The sequence below is a fragment of the Diplotaxodon limnothrissa genome, linkage group LG12, assembly GCF_057381915.1.
Source record: "Diplotaxodon limnothrissa isolate DT_005_m linkage group LG12, D_limnothrissa_male_GT1.1, whole genome shotgun sequence".
NCBI lineage: Eukaryota > Metazoa > Chordata > Actinopteri > Cichliformes > Cichlidae > Diplotaxodon > Diplotaxodon limnothrissa.
In genome coordinates, this window is record NC_140607.1 from 22,433,742 (window position 1) to 22,450,000 (window position 16,259).

General features: G+C 38.7%; 1 protein-coding gene across 1 annotated transcript in view; it reads left to right on the forward strand.

The window, feature by feature from the left end:
• The window catches only part of vps13a (vacuolar protein sorting 13 homolog A), a 43,812-nt gene that overhangs the window by 23,640 nt on the left and 3,913 nt on the right, over positions 1-16,259 (forward strand). The window contains exons 49-72 of the mRNA XM_085367346.1: positions 1,363-1,499; positions 1,677-1,971; positions 2,089-2,193; positions 2,638-2,784; positions 3,088-3,219; positions 3,393-3,526; positions 4,345-4,413; positions 6,424-6,556; positions 7,413-7,470; positions 7,729-7,900; positions 8,502-8,655; positions 8,838-8,984; positions 9,131-9,212; positions 9,313-9,382; positions 9,646-9,760; positions 9,882-9,995; positions 10,102-10,247; positions 10,377-10,458; positions 10,555-10,668; positions 10,830-10,905; positions 12,088-12,251; positions 12,433-12,478; positions 12,641-12,764; positions 12,902-13,016. Coding sequence (XP_085223472.1) covers positions 1,363-1,499; positions 1,677-1,971; positions 2,089-2,193; positions 2,638-2,784; positions 3,088-3,219; positions 3,393-3,526; positions 4,345-4,413; positions 6,424-6,556; positions 7,413-7,470; positions 7,729-7,900; positions 8,502-8,655; positions 8,838-8,984; positions 9,131-9,212; positions 9,313-9,382; positions 9,646-9,760; positions 9,882-9,995; positions 10,102-10,247; positions 10,377-10,458; positions 10,555-10,668; positions 10,830-10,905; positions 12,088-12,251; positions 12,433-12,478; positions 12,641-12,764; positions 12,902-13,016 — 2,931 coding nt within the window. The remainder of the gene's footprint in view (positions 1-1,362; positions 1,500-1,676; positions 1,972-2,088; positions 2,194-2,637; positions 2,785-3,087; positions 3,220-3,392; positions 3,527-4,344; positions 4,414-6,423; positions 6,557-7,412; positions 7,471-7,728; positions 7,901-8,501; positions 8,656-8,837; positions 8,985-9,130; positions 9,213-9,312; positions 9,383-9,645; positions 9,761-9,881; positions 9,996-10,101; positions 10,248-10,376; positions 10,459-10,554; positions 10,669-10,829; positions 10,906-12,087; positions 12,252-12,432; positions 12,479-12,640; positions 12,765-12,901; positions 13,017-16,259) is intronic.

Sequence of the window (16,259 nt, forward strand, 5' to 3'; positions counted from 1 at the left end):
CAGAATCCCACATTCTTGATTTTTAGTTCACAAACACTTCTCATAATGACTAACTACTCCTGGCATTTTGGAGATGTTAGCTCTTTATGCAGTAAAGTTACTGAGGGATACAAATAACATCAGGCTGATCCTGCCAGGATTTATTCCCTGGTTCAAATCACGGACAAACAGTATCCCACAGCTGTTTATGTTTTTAAACCCATTTTGCACAGAGAGGCATTTTTGGAAAAATGTATTGATAGCAATGTTGAATATTAAAACACATAAAATAAAACTACACGTAAAATAATTACACCGTGACGCCTCTGCCTTTCTAAATGGAGGGACAGTAACTGCGTGTGTATGTAAGCGTGTAAAACCTGCAGATTGTCAGATTAACAGTATTTTGTCTCTATCTGCCATTCTGCTATTCATCTCATGTAAACAATAACGTCGCGCACAGCGTGACGTGAATAAAGGCACATACCTTTGACGTTGCATGACGAACTCTGTATTCCTCGTCCACACGTAAACGCAAAAAAGGAGTTTTAAAAAAATCTCAGTTTTCGGTGATTCGAAACGCCGTTTACGTGTGGACGAAACAGCTGCGTGTTCAAAAATACCCGTGTAGGTGTGGACGTAGCATAACAGAGTAAGTAGTTTATTTTATTACTACCTGTAATTTATTGCAGATTACTTGTATTTGCTTAATTGTTTACTAAATGTTTGAGGTGTGAAATAAACCGCAATGAAGCAAAATATGGGTGTGTGTGGTTGGAGGGTGTGTTTGTGCGTGTGCGTGCGCGAACATTTTTCTTGTAAAACAAGGGGGGGCCTAGCAAAAAAAGTTTGGGAACCACTGCATTAAGGTACTGAACCACTGGGACCACTGTGTACAACAGCAAATATCTAGTATGTATTTAACACCTCATTTGTAGACTTCTGTAACATTAAGCTGCAGAAGACTAGTTATATATGACATTTTCAGCTTCCTACATGGTAACTTGAAGTAAATATATTCATTCCATTAATCCAAAATAGGAAAAAAATCTGTTGACTCTATGCAGCAAAAAAACCCAAAAAACAAGCAATAGTTAATAAACCTAGTTTTGTCCAATGCTGGCATTTCTGTTTAGAAATTTTAACTGAAAGATAAGAAAATTCACTCACATTTAGATATTTAAAATGTCTCATTTTATACTTGGAAAAAAATATAGCAAAAATGTGTAATATGGAACTCTGTTATCTTAATTTAAGTAACTGGGGACTTTTTTTTTTCCAACCATTGTATTTTCTTTACAAGTTGGCATGAACTGAAAGCAGCAAGGTAGAAGTTTCAAATGCAGAGACACCTTTTGTTTTCTTCATCCTGTTGCTCAACAGAACAGTGGAATCTCTGCACCTGAGGCTACTTTGGACCCTGGTCACTCTGCTCAGCTTCACACTGGAGTCATCAACCAGTCAAGTCTTGATCTTCGCTTGATTGAGTACTTGGCTCAGGATTGGTCTTCTGTATATAGGTGTGACTTAATCTCTTTTTTTTGTTATTGACACATTTTTTCTATTTATTGTATGCTGATCTTAAATAACATGACAAAAAAATTCTGATGCATAGTTATATTTATAGGAGAGACATGCAGTCTCCATTAAATTGTTTCACATTTCTGATACAAACAAACAATTATTGTCTTGTACAGACTCAACAGTGATCAGGAAGAGATCACCTTCATTGTGTTCAAGTCTCTAAGAGAGGATGCAGACGAAGATGGAGATGCAGTGGAGAGGAAGAGGGCTGAGCTGGATATAGCAGTTCATGTTAAATATGATCTGGGGCAGATGGTGGTTGCTATCCATTCACCGTACTGGATGATAAATAAGACGGACAGGTTGTTGCAGTACAAGGCTGATGACATTCACCGCAAACATCCCATGGACTACAAGATGCCGTTGCTCTTTTCATTCAAGCCTCGGTACTTCTTGCGAAACAATAAGGTATTTATTTTAAGTCAGTCTTACTGAAAGCTCTTTAAAAGAAACATGTTTGATTATTGTTCACAGTGGTCCCAGTGGTTCAGTACATTTATTAGATTAAATTATTTCCTCCCCCAGGTTCGTCTTATGATCTCAGAAAGTGAACTATCTGATGAATTCTCTCTGGACACAGTTGGGAGCCACGGGGATGTGAAATGCAAAGGCAGATTCAAAGATTATCTGGTAAGATTTGAAATTTTATCTCTTTATATAAAAATGTGAAAAAAATATGTAAAGGAAGAGGTTGGCGAAGAAAAAGTGGGATAGTCAGGGATTGGCTCTGAGCCGCTTCTTGTTTGCACTGGAGATGGACAGGTTGACAGATGAGGTCAGGCAGGAGTTGGCGTGGACTGTGATGTTTGCAGATGGCATTTTGATCTACAATGAGAGTAGGGAAGAGGTGGAAGCATGCTATGGAGAGAAGAGGAATGATAGTCAGTGGGAGAAAGACCAAATCCATTTGTGTGGATGAGAGGAAGGCAGGTGGAATGGTGAAAATGTTGAGAGGGAAAGTAGATGAGGGATAGGGTGAGATGGAGGCAGAGGATCCAAAGAGGCAGGTGTATTGGATATGTACTTTTTTTGTATTCATGTAATATGTCTGTCTTATTCTCTGTCTTATTTCAGGTCGGTGTGAAGATCGATGCAAGCAGTTTCAGTCTGACCCGCATTGTGACCTTTGTGCCCTTCTACATGCTGGTCAACAGAACTAAGCACAGTGTGTTCATATGCGAAGACGGGCAAGAAACTTGGACTGAGGCAAAACCAGAAGAGGTCAGAGCCTGTTCAGATTTTTCTCTTTTTGAACAATGCAGGTTAAGGTCTTGGTTTTGGTTTGAGTATATCATAGACACAAGATCCTGGGTATTCTTACATTTAACTTTATAAATAGGTGTGATGTAACAACTGAACATGTGTGCTTATTGATTTCTATAAATTTAATGTGACTAAAGGTTTCTTGTGCATAAAAATGCTTTATTTAAAGATCATGTCTTGATAAAGTTTTAAAATGTATTTACCTACTGATAATCTGACAAGAAGCATTTAGCATATTGTTTTTTTTTTCCTCACATTTAGTCAGCCATCCCTTTCTGGCCTGAGAGTGACACTAAGAAGCTTAAAATTAAAGTAGAAGCTTCCTTATCGCCTCCAGTGACTATCGACTTCAAACGACCAGAGAACTGCTTATTGCTACATCTGGACAACAAAGTAAGCAGAAATGCACATAGTTAATAATATTTGTGTGTGCATAAAAGTTTGTTTTTGTTTGTTTGTTTGTTTGTTTTTTTACATAATGTGTAATTGAGGTGATTAACATGATTTTCACACACATGCCTTTTTGTATTACGGCTTTCAGACTGTTGCTTGTTTCTTTTGTGTAGGCGGGTGGGATTATAGTAGACATGAATCTGTCGGAACACTCGGCCACTATTCAATTTTCTGACTACCATGATGGCGCAGCCCCTTTCCTCATCATCAACCACACTAAAAATCAGACTCTTCACTTCCATCAGAGGTGAGAGAACCAAGGGGCACAGTTAAAAGGAAATATAGAAAATGTTTTAGGTTTGTTTTTTTTTAGGTTTCACTAACAGCAATTGTTTGCAGAAAAGTTGGTGTTTTCCATTCAGACCATTTGCAACCATAACAGCTTACTAGTGAACAAAGCAATCACAACGTGGGTATTTGTTGAGCACTATCTTTGCAACTGATTTCACTCAGCTACAGCCAAAAACCTCCATCAACCATTTGTCAACCGGTTGTCCTTAGCAACTAGGGGTTGCCAGAGGGTTGCAAACTGGCCTCTAGGCCCCTGTCACTGAGGTTTAAACTGTTTTTATGAAATTCTGTTTCCTAGGGACTTGCAGTGTTTAGTTAAAGTGTTTTTTTTTAAAAAAATATTCTGTCATACTGTTTGTTAGCATTAGTGTAGATCTTTGGTGTTGTCTGTAACTGTGTTTTTGAAATACTTTCAAAATGCAAAATGTTTCTTTTCAGTTAGATTTTTTGTGTGTGCCACATTCACCCTAATATTAGGTGCTCTATCCAGAAGTAGGATATTTTTGTGGCAAATGTACTTATAAAACCTTTTCTTAGTGTTCTAGTTATTTCTGTCTTGTTTTTATCCGTTTTATGAACAGCAGCCATTAATTTTACAGGTTTCGTCACGCAAAACATTTCCATTTCCATGTTTTATTGACATGTGTCTTTGCATATTTGTTGAGTAACAATATTGTTCTTCTGTTCCAGTTGCCTCAAACAGTTAAGTTAATAATAATTGCCTGTGATTATTTTTGCTGATAGCAGTTTGTTTGTGTGTTGTGGGTCATGCAGTGTCCGGACAGAATCCTCGTGGGTGGCTGACGAGATACTTGACCTCTCCTTCTCAGTGGAGGAGGACAGGTAGAAAATATGAAAAAGGGAAACTCCTCTGACAAACTCTGAACTCAAAATAAAGATAGAAATGAGGAACAGGAATTACAAAAGAGAACCATCAGTGTAGTTACATTGTCATCACCAGAGAAAAGTTATTTCCTATAGGAAGTAATCAGTCTAGTAAACTTTGACAAAGGTAAAAGAAAAACAATTTAAACACACATCAGTACATTTGGTTATTTAAACTGCACTATGAGTAACGCATGGGTGGTTTCATATTAGCTCCCACAGGATCATCTAAGCTTTGCCTAAAAAAAATCCAGTGGAAAGAGTTTAGCAAAACCTCAAGTCTGTCATTAGTTAAAAAAATAGAAGAAGGTAGGGGTGTTTTTAGACATTTTTCTAACATCATTTTTTGAAGGCTAGATTTAAAATGCCATCGTCTAGAAAAATAATTGAGCTAGGTCTTTGAAAAATTTCGGACTCATTATCTGGTACCGTGGCTCTTTGCATGTTGACTTGTAGGAGCATAGCTCAGGTTAACATAGAATGATGAATACCTGATGTTCCAAAAATATTTAGGTGTCTGATCTCTGGCAGCAGATTTCGAGACCTATAGAAACCACAGTTTTGTAGGTGTGGGACTTCAAATTTCTTTATAGCTTCTCTTATACAATTCACATAAGTAAGTAAAACAGTGGGTATATAAAAAAATGAAAGAGGGAATGTGGGCGAAGCCAAGAGAAAGGATCAAGTATATCACGAAGATGTCTCCAATCATTAACCAGAGTTAACTAAATATGCAAACGATGCAGCAGCTAATCATGGTTTGTTCTCGATGTTACATTAATGGTTCATTTGAGTGCAGAGTGTGGTCAGATGGATGAGTGTAGATAAACCGAAGTATAAAAAAGATCCTTTGAGCTCTGATTCTAGTTTGCCTCTGTACTCTGCTCCCTTAACTAAAGTTATATTAGTTGTATTTAGGAATCACTGTACTTTCAATATTTCCTTTTAGTGTATATCATGGCCTACTTCTGCCATATTCAAACTCTGTTTTTTAAGTACAGTGGAACCCCGACTTACGAAATTAATTCGTTCCCAAGGGTAAGTCGTAGGTCAAAAATTTTCGTAAGTCGAAGCACCCATTGCGCCTTTTGAGTGAGGCGATGCTGAACGATAGGCTAATTGCTAACTAGAACAACAATACGTCATTCAAGTGGAACAGCGAAGCGCAAGTACAGAAGCCAAGGGGTTGTCACATGATTCGGAAGGCATTGTGGGCATTGTAGGCTCAGCCAATCAGAGCCAGCGGATTTCGTAACACGGGCAGAAATATTGCTGTTCAGTGCCTTCGTAACTTGAATTTTTCGTGGAACGGGGTATTCGTAAGTCGGGGTTCCACTGTACATAACATAATGCCACTGACTGTCACAGTTTCAGTTTTCTATTTATAAAAGACCTACACCATTACCCAGTTTTTTTTTTTTTACTGATCTACCGGAAATTTACACAGATCTAAAGGAGCAGAATACAAATCTTAAGCCATTTACTCAGTGTTGCTTTCATCTGTGTTATGATCTTATAGAAAAATGTGAATGCTGCTGACTGGATGGGATTCCTCCAAAGGAATCACACCACCTGCTTCTTCCTATAGTGCTGTCGACTAGTGCTTTTTATACCCTTTTGTAGATTCCAGCTTCGCCACTTCTTCCTTCAGTCTTCATTTTATGATCCATTGAATATTTGTTTCAGAATCCTCACTAATATGTGAACGTGCATATTTGAGCCTTTTATTTCCAGGAATTTGGGGACCTCTGGGTGACATATTTCTGTCTTTTGATGAAAATTGCTGCTGCAGGCTGAGAGACAACTCAGAGAAAATGATTGCTGGCATGGTCCTTGATTGTGGTGGAGGGGCTCTGTTGTATTTTCAAAGTCAATAATTGTTTTGCTTTGTTTCATTTTTGGTAGCTTTAACTCATGTTGCTGATACATACGGCATGTGTCTGTCTTGGTGGGTTTGTGTACATGCAGCTCTCAGAAAAAGGCGGAGCATGAGGAGCTGGAGGCTGGGAAAGCTGTGTACTACACCTGGACTGAGCCCACTGGGTCACGAGCGCTCTCCTGGAAATGCAGCACTTACTCTGGGACACTAAAGAGTGAAGAGGTACTGCACGTGTCAGAATAATAACTGTCTGAATAATAATGTTTATCAGTAATCCTTTTTTCCCCCAAAAACAAATATCTTACATTTCCCAAATAAAATCAGTTTCTGCTGAACGTATTTTTAAAAAAAAGCAGTATTTGCTGTCTTAGGTATAAATTTGATTAGGCTGGCTTTACTTTAAGATTTGCATATTAAAAGTCTATCATAGGTTCATTCATAAATGAAATCCTGAGGGGGAAAAAAGGCTGTACTGTTTGCGAAAGCAGGTAATTATGAGCTTACTGAATGTGAACCTGCTGGTTTTTAGATACCCTGTGACTGCTGAGACTTTTTGCACCTATTCATGTACTTCACACCTTACAGTAACCCGTGAATATATATAGATAATAAAAAGTAGTAAAGTAGTATCACCTTTGCAAATTCATTATTAATAACTGTAAATATGTTATTGGTGGTGATGAATCGTTCATAAATTTGATTACCTTTAGTTTAAAACTGTATAGATACAGATCATGTAAATCTGGATCATCCATCCATCCATCTTCTTCCGCTTTATCCGGGGCCGGGTCCCGGGGGCAGCAGCCTAAGCAGAGAAGCCCAGACCTCCCTCTCCCCAGCCACCTCCTCCAGCTTATCCGGGGGAATACCAAGGCGTTCCCAGGCCAGCCGAGAGATATAATCTCTCCAGCGTGTCCTGGGTCTGCCCCGGGGCCTCCTCCTGGTGGGACATGCCCGGAACACCTCGCCCAGGAGGCATCCATGTCAGATGGCCGAACCACCTCAGCTGGCTCCTTTCGATGGAAGAGTATCTAAATAAAGATTAAAGATACTGAAGTTTATACGCTTTGTCTTTTAGGACCTGCGAGAGGACGTAAACAAGGAGGGCAAACTTTTTGTGATTTCCTTTTATGAAGGTAAAGTTGAATGATCTAAAATCTGCCAGTGCTTAATTGTTGCCATATTGTAGTAATATAATCTCTAGAACTGTTAAAAAATATATATATATTAAAAAACACAGTTTTCTGGCAGGATGTTGGCGTTATGAACTGCAAGTCTGACTCATTTCTAAGGTTTTATTTATCCCTGATTCATTTTGTAATGGTAATGAACAACAACTTTCCTTTGGGTTACAAAAGAAATGTGTGTTATTTATTTTATTTATCTGTTCTAAGGTCTCCAGCGTGTTGTGCTGTTCACTGAGGAGCGACGGGTCTTCAAGATGCTCTGTGACAATGAGAAGGTGCAGGTTGCTCAACAGGAAATCATCCTGACACTACGGCATGTGGGCCTATCGCTGGTGAACAACAGCACCAACCAAGAGGTTGCCTTCATTGGGATCACAAGGTGCTGCGCTTTTGTGTTTGCTTAATAAATAGTTAAAGTAGAATTAAAGTAAACTCTAATTTGCAGGTGCCATGTAGCCCATCTGTTTCAAGCCTTGTTCTGCACTCAGAAATGTTCATCTGCAGATCTTGGTTAAATCAAGTGCTTATTGGAGTTATTCCTGCCTTTTTATGAGGTGGAAGGAGTCGATCATTCTGCTCCTGCCTCTGGGATTAACAAGACATTTTATATTTTCAGTTGTTTTTTGTTTTGTTTGTTTTTTCAAGACCATTCTCTGAAAAACCTAGAGATGGTTTCGTGGGAAAGTCCAAGTAGATCAGCAGTGTGGCACCATCTGACAACAATAATCACTTAAATCCTGTGTTTTTTATTTTGATGCTAGGTGTGAAATGCAGCAGGTCGTTATGACCATCTCTACACTCCTAAAATTTATTTATTTATTTATTTTAAAAGCGCCTTTTGATGTACACATTAGATAGCTGGTTTAACGAGCAGTTCAACAGGTGTACCTAACAAAGTGAGTGTATAAATTTTTATCTATAAATTATGTTTTCTTGCTTAACTAATCTGAGACTTTCATCTCTTTCCTCTTTTATTTAAGCTCTGATGTTGTGTGGGAATTCAAACCTAAGAAGAAGAGTCGATGGAAGCCTCTGACCATTAAAGAAGCTGAAATTATGGAGGACAAGTTCAAAGACTACCAGGAATCTGGGGCCGTAGACAAGGCAATTTTCGATCTGGAAAACGGCTTTCAGGTTAAATATTGCAATTAGTTTTATTCTGTCATATGAAAATGGTGGATAAAAGCAAATGAAAATAGTTGGTTTTAGATTATCCACATAGCATGTAAACTCGTTCATAAAACTGGATTTTAAATTGCACATGATAATGGGATAATTATCATTACTGTTGAATTTTTTTTGTCATTGTCTCCCAGGTGTTCTTTAATCCCACTGGCCAGGACATGCAGATAATGAAGCCATGTGATGCTCCTCTTAGGAGGCACTTCTTGCCGGGTGTGAAGGTGGAGTACAGCATTTCACCACGACAGAGCGCCTATCGTATCCAAGTTCACCGGATACAGGTGAAAAATTTTTATTCAATTTACAATAATTATTGAAAAAGAAGATCAAGCAAGTTAGCTAAAGGCTTTTCTTAATTGCCTTTTCGTAGCTGTGTAGCTCTGTTTGGTCTGTGCACTAAACAGACCTGTGTCCTTTCCTTCTACAGATCCAGAATCAGCTACCTGGGGCCATCTTCCCTTACGTTTTTTACCCCGTGAAACTGCCAAAGTCTGTCGCCATGGAGACAGGTCTGTTAATGCAGGTTTTTTGTTATCTGTTTATTTACAATAATAGACTATTTTAGCTCTTTCGTCTTTATTATCATACTCTATACATATTTTTCCACAGAACCCAAACCTCTAACTGATATCAGCATTGTTACCCGAGCAGCGGGGCACTCTGACATCTCACGCATCAAGTAATTGTTTTTCTTTTCTCACTGTCTCCTCAAATTATGTTTTTCTAGCTGATATTCATTGTTATTGTATATGGAGGCCAGGATCATGATCTACCTGGTAGATTATGATCTACCAGACAAATAAATGTATTATTTGTCCTTTTTAAGACCAATAATATATTTGGGTGAGCTGAAATCTTACAATTCTCTGTTAACCGAAAGTTTAACTCCTGAAATTTGCTCTCATTTATACTCGTCTAAGTCCTGATTTCTGTTCGCCTCAGGTACTTTGTGGTTTTAATTCAGGAGATGGATCTAAAACTTGATCTGGGCTTCCTGTACGCCATCCTGGAGCTGTTCTCCCTAGAGAACGACAGCATAACGAGCGCAGAACAGGAGGTCGGCTACACGCATTGACACACACAACGTTACCTTTCTGTTCAGAATGCGTTATGATTATTCAGTTAGTCAGTAATTCAGTTAACTCAACAGCTGTTGTGCCTTTCTCCTGATGCTCCAGGTGGAACTGTTTGAAAAGGACATAATGAACATAAAGACAGAACTGAACCATGTCTCTGCTGCTGACAAATCTCCCATCAGCCTCTACGAGTACTTCCACATTTCCCCCATTAAGGTGTGTGCGAATGCAGTTTCTGTCAAACAAATAGTGTCTGAACTGATCTCTGCGATTTCTCCGTTGCCATAGTAACGCCTGCTGATGTTTTTGTGCTTTTTGTCAGCTGCACCTGAGTTTCTCTCTGAGCACAGGCGGAGAGGATGGCTTGAAGCAGAAGAGAGATTCGGAACTGATCCCTGTGCAGTCGCTAAATCTGTTGCTAAAGAGTATCGGCGCGACGCTCACTGATGTGCAGGATGTTGTCTTCAAGTATGAATACAGAAAAAGGCTCAAATACACAGCATGCATGTGCCATCCATTAGCATTAAATTACTTCCATGTGACTTGTTCTTGGTGATTCCAACCCTGCTTCTTGGCTGAATGTGACATTTATTTCAGGCTGGCCTTTTTTGAATTGACCTACCAGTTCTACACCACTCAGCAGCTCCAGTGGGAGGTCCTCAGACATTATTCTAAGCAGGTAATACATACAAGCACAATGAAACCAGACAAGTGGCAATTTGTCTTGTCTTCTTTTGTTTTGATATTTTGATTTTCCACCTATGTGTATCTCAAGGCTATTAAGCAGATGTATGTGCTGGTGCTGGGCCTCGATGTTCTTGGAAACCCATTTGGACTGATCAGAGGATTGTCAGAAGGGGTGGAGGCTTTCTTTTATGAGCCCTATCAGGTAATGATATCCAATAAAATTATTGACAAGTTCAACTGGGTCTTTTAGCTTTGAGGTGCGTTATAAAACCTGTTGAATAGTTACGTTGTGTAATTTAGAAAATATGGCCACATTGGATTCAGGTTAACATTCACAATAACTGTTCTTTTTTTTTCTTCTAGGGAGCCATCCAGGGCCCTGAGGAGTTTGTTGAAGGAATGGCTCTTGGGGTTAAGGCGCTGGTGGGAGGAGCTGTAGGTAAGCATGAAATGGTGTTAAAGGGGTAATACAGAGTCAGCCTTAGCTCAACAGGATCAGGTCAAAACTGCTAAATAATCACTGGAATTTCTAATTCAAAAATTAATTATGTTTAATTTATCTTTTATTTTAAATTTAAGTACAGTGTTGTGCAAAAGTCTTGCACTCATTTCTTTGTATTTTGAAATACAGTATGTACAGCAAAAACAGTTTTTACAATTCTTTATCACATCCTGAACTCTCTTACTCAGCTTCCTTGTCTTCAGGAATAGTTCTCCAGGCTTCTAGAAGGACATTCAAAGCTCTTCCTTAGATGCTGGTTGCCTTTTGTTCTGTTTTCTGTAAAGATGATCCCACACTGCTTCACTTATGTTGAGTCTGAGCACTGCTTCACCTAAGTGGAGGCATGCCTTTTAGACCTGCAACTTCTTTCTTTGTCCCTCCCAACTGTCCAGTTTCCTTCACTTGTTTTCAGCTATTTTATGTCTGTCAAACTGTGTTATCATTGCCATGTTTCATAGATTGAGCAAATCATTTGCTTTTTGTGAGAGGCTGCTGGTAACAAACTGGTTAAAAATAAAATTTAATTGAAAGTGTCCATTATGTGTAGAAACAATAATGATTCATCCCTTTAGCCTGGTGTCATTATATGCTTGACATCAGTGTTAAGAAGTTTATCAGATGTTAAAAATAATCCTGTGAAAATAATGTGAAACTAGATTGAAAATGAGTTAAAAAGCAGTAAATGTCCAACAAAAAACGTAATAAAGCTCGGAGAATTATCGCTCATCACCACATGAAAAAAATAAATAAAAAGAAATGAAGGTCGTTAAAGAGTTTGTACAGCCCTGCACGCTGTCCTCACTTTATCTGCTGTCATTATACACGTTGATTGACTGGGATGGGTTCATGGCTGCTATATAGGGCTGTAATTTGAACAGTGTAATAACTGAGCATTTGTCGTTTTACTGCATGTGTTTTTAATATAGTGTTATATCTGTTAAATTTCAGCATTATATTGCCTTTAACAGTGAACTGTGGCTGTTTCATTACACATCTGAGACTTTTTAGCACCATGTTGGAGCCCTTAAAATTTCAGATTTTCACTGACACAATTTTGACATGAACATTTAAGATATATTAAAAAATATTCTCAGGTAAGAAATCATGTTTGTTATTCAGGCGGTATTGCAGGTGCAGCCTCCAGGATAACAGGTGCCATGGCAAAGGGTGTCGCAGCGATGACAATGGATGAAGAGTACCAGCAGAAGAGACGAGAAGCTATGAACAAACAGCCCAGCGGTCTGAGAGAGGGGCTGACCAGGGGTGGAAAAGGACTGGTGTCTGTATGTAAAACTGTTTGGTTTTTAAGTTGCTCCTCTCTGTTTATCAGCAGGAAACACGCAGTTAATGCAGGATGTAGGAAGTAGTAAGACTAGCAACAACAACACTGCAAACTAGTCTGAAAGAAAATGCACGGCTGTAATGAGTCATTTATTCTGCAGTGTTATCTTCCTTTTCCCACAGGGATTTGTCAGTGGGATCACAGGGATCGTTACCAAACCCATTAAAGGTAAGATGAGTCTGACCACAAGTATAAACATGTTAGTCCAATAAAATAAGGGCATAAAAAAAACTACGTGTTCTGTTAGTGTGTTTCCATTGAACAGTTGACTCTGGCATTTGGCCGTGAAGATCTTTGAACTTAAGCTGCAGTGTTTGTGTTATTATGCAGGGGCCCAGAAAGAGGGGGCAGCGGGCTTTTTTAAAGGTGTTGGAAAAGGTTTGGTTGGTGCAGTAGCTCGACCAACAGGAGGCATTATTGACATGGCCAGCAGCACTTTCCAAGGGATCAAGAGGTACAGTTATTTCTGTCTGTGCTATGTGATTGTGCACTTGCCGCATCAGTGTGTAATCTGATAGGTCCTGTTTGAATTTGTTTATGCCCTGAGTTGTGTGAAGGTGTGCGTTTCCAAATGCAAATATCTCGATATAGGGCAGCAGAGACTTCACAAGATGTTCAGTCTCTACGTCCTCCTCGCTTCATCCACGAGGATGGTGTCATACGACCATATAAGGAGCTGGAAGGCCTCGGCAGTCAGATGCTTCAGGTAAGACAAAAAACCCCTCTCCATCATCACCTTTTTACAGTCATTCCCAGTTTTTACAAAGATGGAAAACTCTGTTAACAATATTGCATTCATGTCATTTAATTTTTAAAGTTGTTTTATCTTTACTGTGATGTGGTGTCATTATCTTTGCATTTCAAACTTATTTGACTGATTTTCTTAGCTGTGTTGGATGCCCTAAATCAGGGGTCGGCAACCTGTGGCTCCGGAGCCGCACGCGGCTCTTTAGTCCTTATAGTGTGGCTCCGTGTGGTTTGGGAAAATAAATTAGAAGTATTTAGCTGAAGTGTATTTTATTTATGTTAGTTCTTTTTTAACTTGTAGTTCTAAATCGGAAGATTATTGTAATAATGAAATATAAAAATAAAATTATATTCTATTATTTTTTTCATCGCTTAAAATAAGCGTCACACTCGCGGAAGCTGGTGTACCCGCCGAAACACCATTCATTTATTGAGACTTTCAACCGAGGCCAATTATGGATCTTCGGATCCACATCAGCAGCTCCACCGTGAACTATGTTAAAAACAAACACTGCTCACGCCTCACAGATGACAGCTTACAGTCCTGCGTAAAGATGAAAGTGACTTCATACAGCCCCGATTTGCAGACGCTGTGCGTAGAGGTTCAGGAGCAGAAGTCCCATTGTAAACATATCACGGCAGACCCGACGATGTTTCCATGAACACGCTTTTCAGCATCTCTTTATTGACCACTTTTCACACACGGTCGACGTTAAGGCGGCGAGGCGTGATTGCGGGTGCCGCTCAGGTGCGTCCGCCTCCCCTGCAGCGGCGCTGCAGACCACGCCCCGCCACACACATTAACCAGGTAAAATACATATTTAGGCGGAATTTTGTAATTATCTACTTTTCATTTTTAGCAGCATAGTGCTTTTTTCCAATTATTTTTTTTAAAAGTCAGGTCAAGGCTCCAAAAGCCCAAAGGCGATATAAGGGTGGCGGCTCACAACAGTTTTTGTTTGCTGGATCATTTTAGTTCAGCAGGGTGTCTTTCCTTTTGTTATATTTCTTTAAGAGTTTAAAATGTGTTATTTACATAAATAAAATGTAATTTTCTCTGTAGCACTTCATGGATTTCATAAGCAACACACCTTAGTTGTTCACACAAAGCATAAAGGTAAAAAAACAATATATACAGTGTTATCTTCTTTTTAGATGTTAAAAAGTATTTGCGGCTCCCAGTGTTTTGTTTTGCGTGGAAACCGGGTCCAAATGGCTCTTTGGGTCTTAAAGGTTGCTGACCCCTGCCCTAAATGGTTGCCTTTGTTGTTTGGGGAAGTTTTACTACTCCTGTAGGAATAGGTTTGGCAGTCTCTGGACAAATTACATATTTGTTTAATTTTTGAAGTAAAAAGAAGTCAATACAATCCAGTGGGTAAAAAGTGAGCAGCCCCTCATTCCCACTTGATTCACTTTTATGTCTTGAGTGAGTCATTCGTCAGTGTTGTGAAAAACTCTTCTTCTGGCAGAGGATGCGATATTGATGCTAAGTGATACTTCATTAATGGTAGAAAGGTTTCAGCTACCGTGTTCCCAGTGTTCAGATGCCATTAAGAAATGAGAGGTCAATGCAAGACTGACAACCAGGAAAGCAATCAGAGACTAATCTGTTCAACACGATGGTTAAGCTGCCAGACTGCAGAATAGCTTACAAACTGAGGCTGGTCCATGTGCATCATTAATGCATATGAGGATGTCCATGCAAGTTTTCAGAAGGAACCTTTATCAGCAACTTTGTTACAAATGTGAACACTACAGATGGATAGAATTAAAAATGTCTCTTTTTTTATATCACTAAGTTATGGTTAAAAGGAAGCGGCATTGGTTAAATCTTGTAATCTGCAAGGAAGAATAAAAGGGTACAGGAAAATTTAAAAAAAGATTATATTTGCTGTATTTCACACCAGAAATCAACAGAATGTCTGCATATAATCCAAATATATCATGTTTTCCATATTTTCACATTTCAGAGCAGCTTACATGTGTTTCAGGTCTGATATTTATCTAACCTTTTGTTGACGTTGTCTAGCTGTGAGTTGGATAGAGTGGGTTGAAGTTTCACATTGTGTTTAATAGTAAAAATCCTAATTTCCCTAAAATTTACAGAAAGGTGATAAATTAAAGCAGCCTACAAGAGAGGCCAGATAACTTCAGTGGACAAATTGGTGCTTTTTTATAAAGATTCTGCAAAATTTAAAGCTGAAAAAAGAGTTTTAAATCTTGTCATATGATTCACATCATTGCCAGTCTGCTCCATGTTGACTGTCTCATCTTTGTGTTTCTAACTTCATCTTCATTCAAGACTTTCTTCAGTTTGTCACCTTTCTGTCTTACCAGCTTAGGTTTGCGTGTGTGTAGTAATGTGTTAGTAACTGAGTTGTTCCTTCAGCTTAAATTAGGACCAGGCCATATAGAGTAATAGTTCTATAAATCAGAGTAGGTTCTTCAGTTTTATGTTTATGCTTTTGTTAAAAAGCCTTCAACACAGTGTTCCTGATTGTTCCCAAATGTTTCCTTGTGTCTTTGAGAGAAGAGGAAATGCTTATCACAGTCTAAGCTGGGAGGGATTCTGATCTGTTTAAACTGATAGTCTGGCAAATTTAATCTTTTTAGGTCCACCATAATTATCTTATCTGCTCAAACAATAATTAAGCCATTGCATTAGGGCTTTGTGATCCAGTTTACAGCCATTTACATTTTTATAGATCCAAGAGCATTTAATGCTTGTTAGTCTTTTCAGGTCAGATATAATATTTTTAAATTGTTTGTAAATGACTTCTATTGTGTGAAACTTTCGATGACTCACAAATGCGTGCTTCAGTTCACACACATACAAAGTAATTTGGCCTCAAGTAAAATTAGTTTAATTTACAGACACATTTTTTTTAAGTTCAGCTTCACAAATCTGATCATTTTCTCTTTTAAAAAACTTTCTGTCCGTTCAAATGTCTAAAACTACACAAAAAAAACCTTTCACTTACCTGCAAAGCCTTTAGTGCACTTTGCACTGTGTTCAAGTCCCACTGGAAAACTAGGACATCTCTACTTCCTGTGTGATTTCTTAGTTTACACTTGTAGATCATACCATACACATTTGTAACACTTTTAAGACATATTACTCTCCATACTTTTAAAGTCTGAAACTGCAGATTTGAACACTGCTGATAGGTCACTCAGACTTTTCCTTGGTTCTCACCTTGAA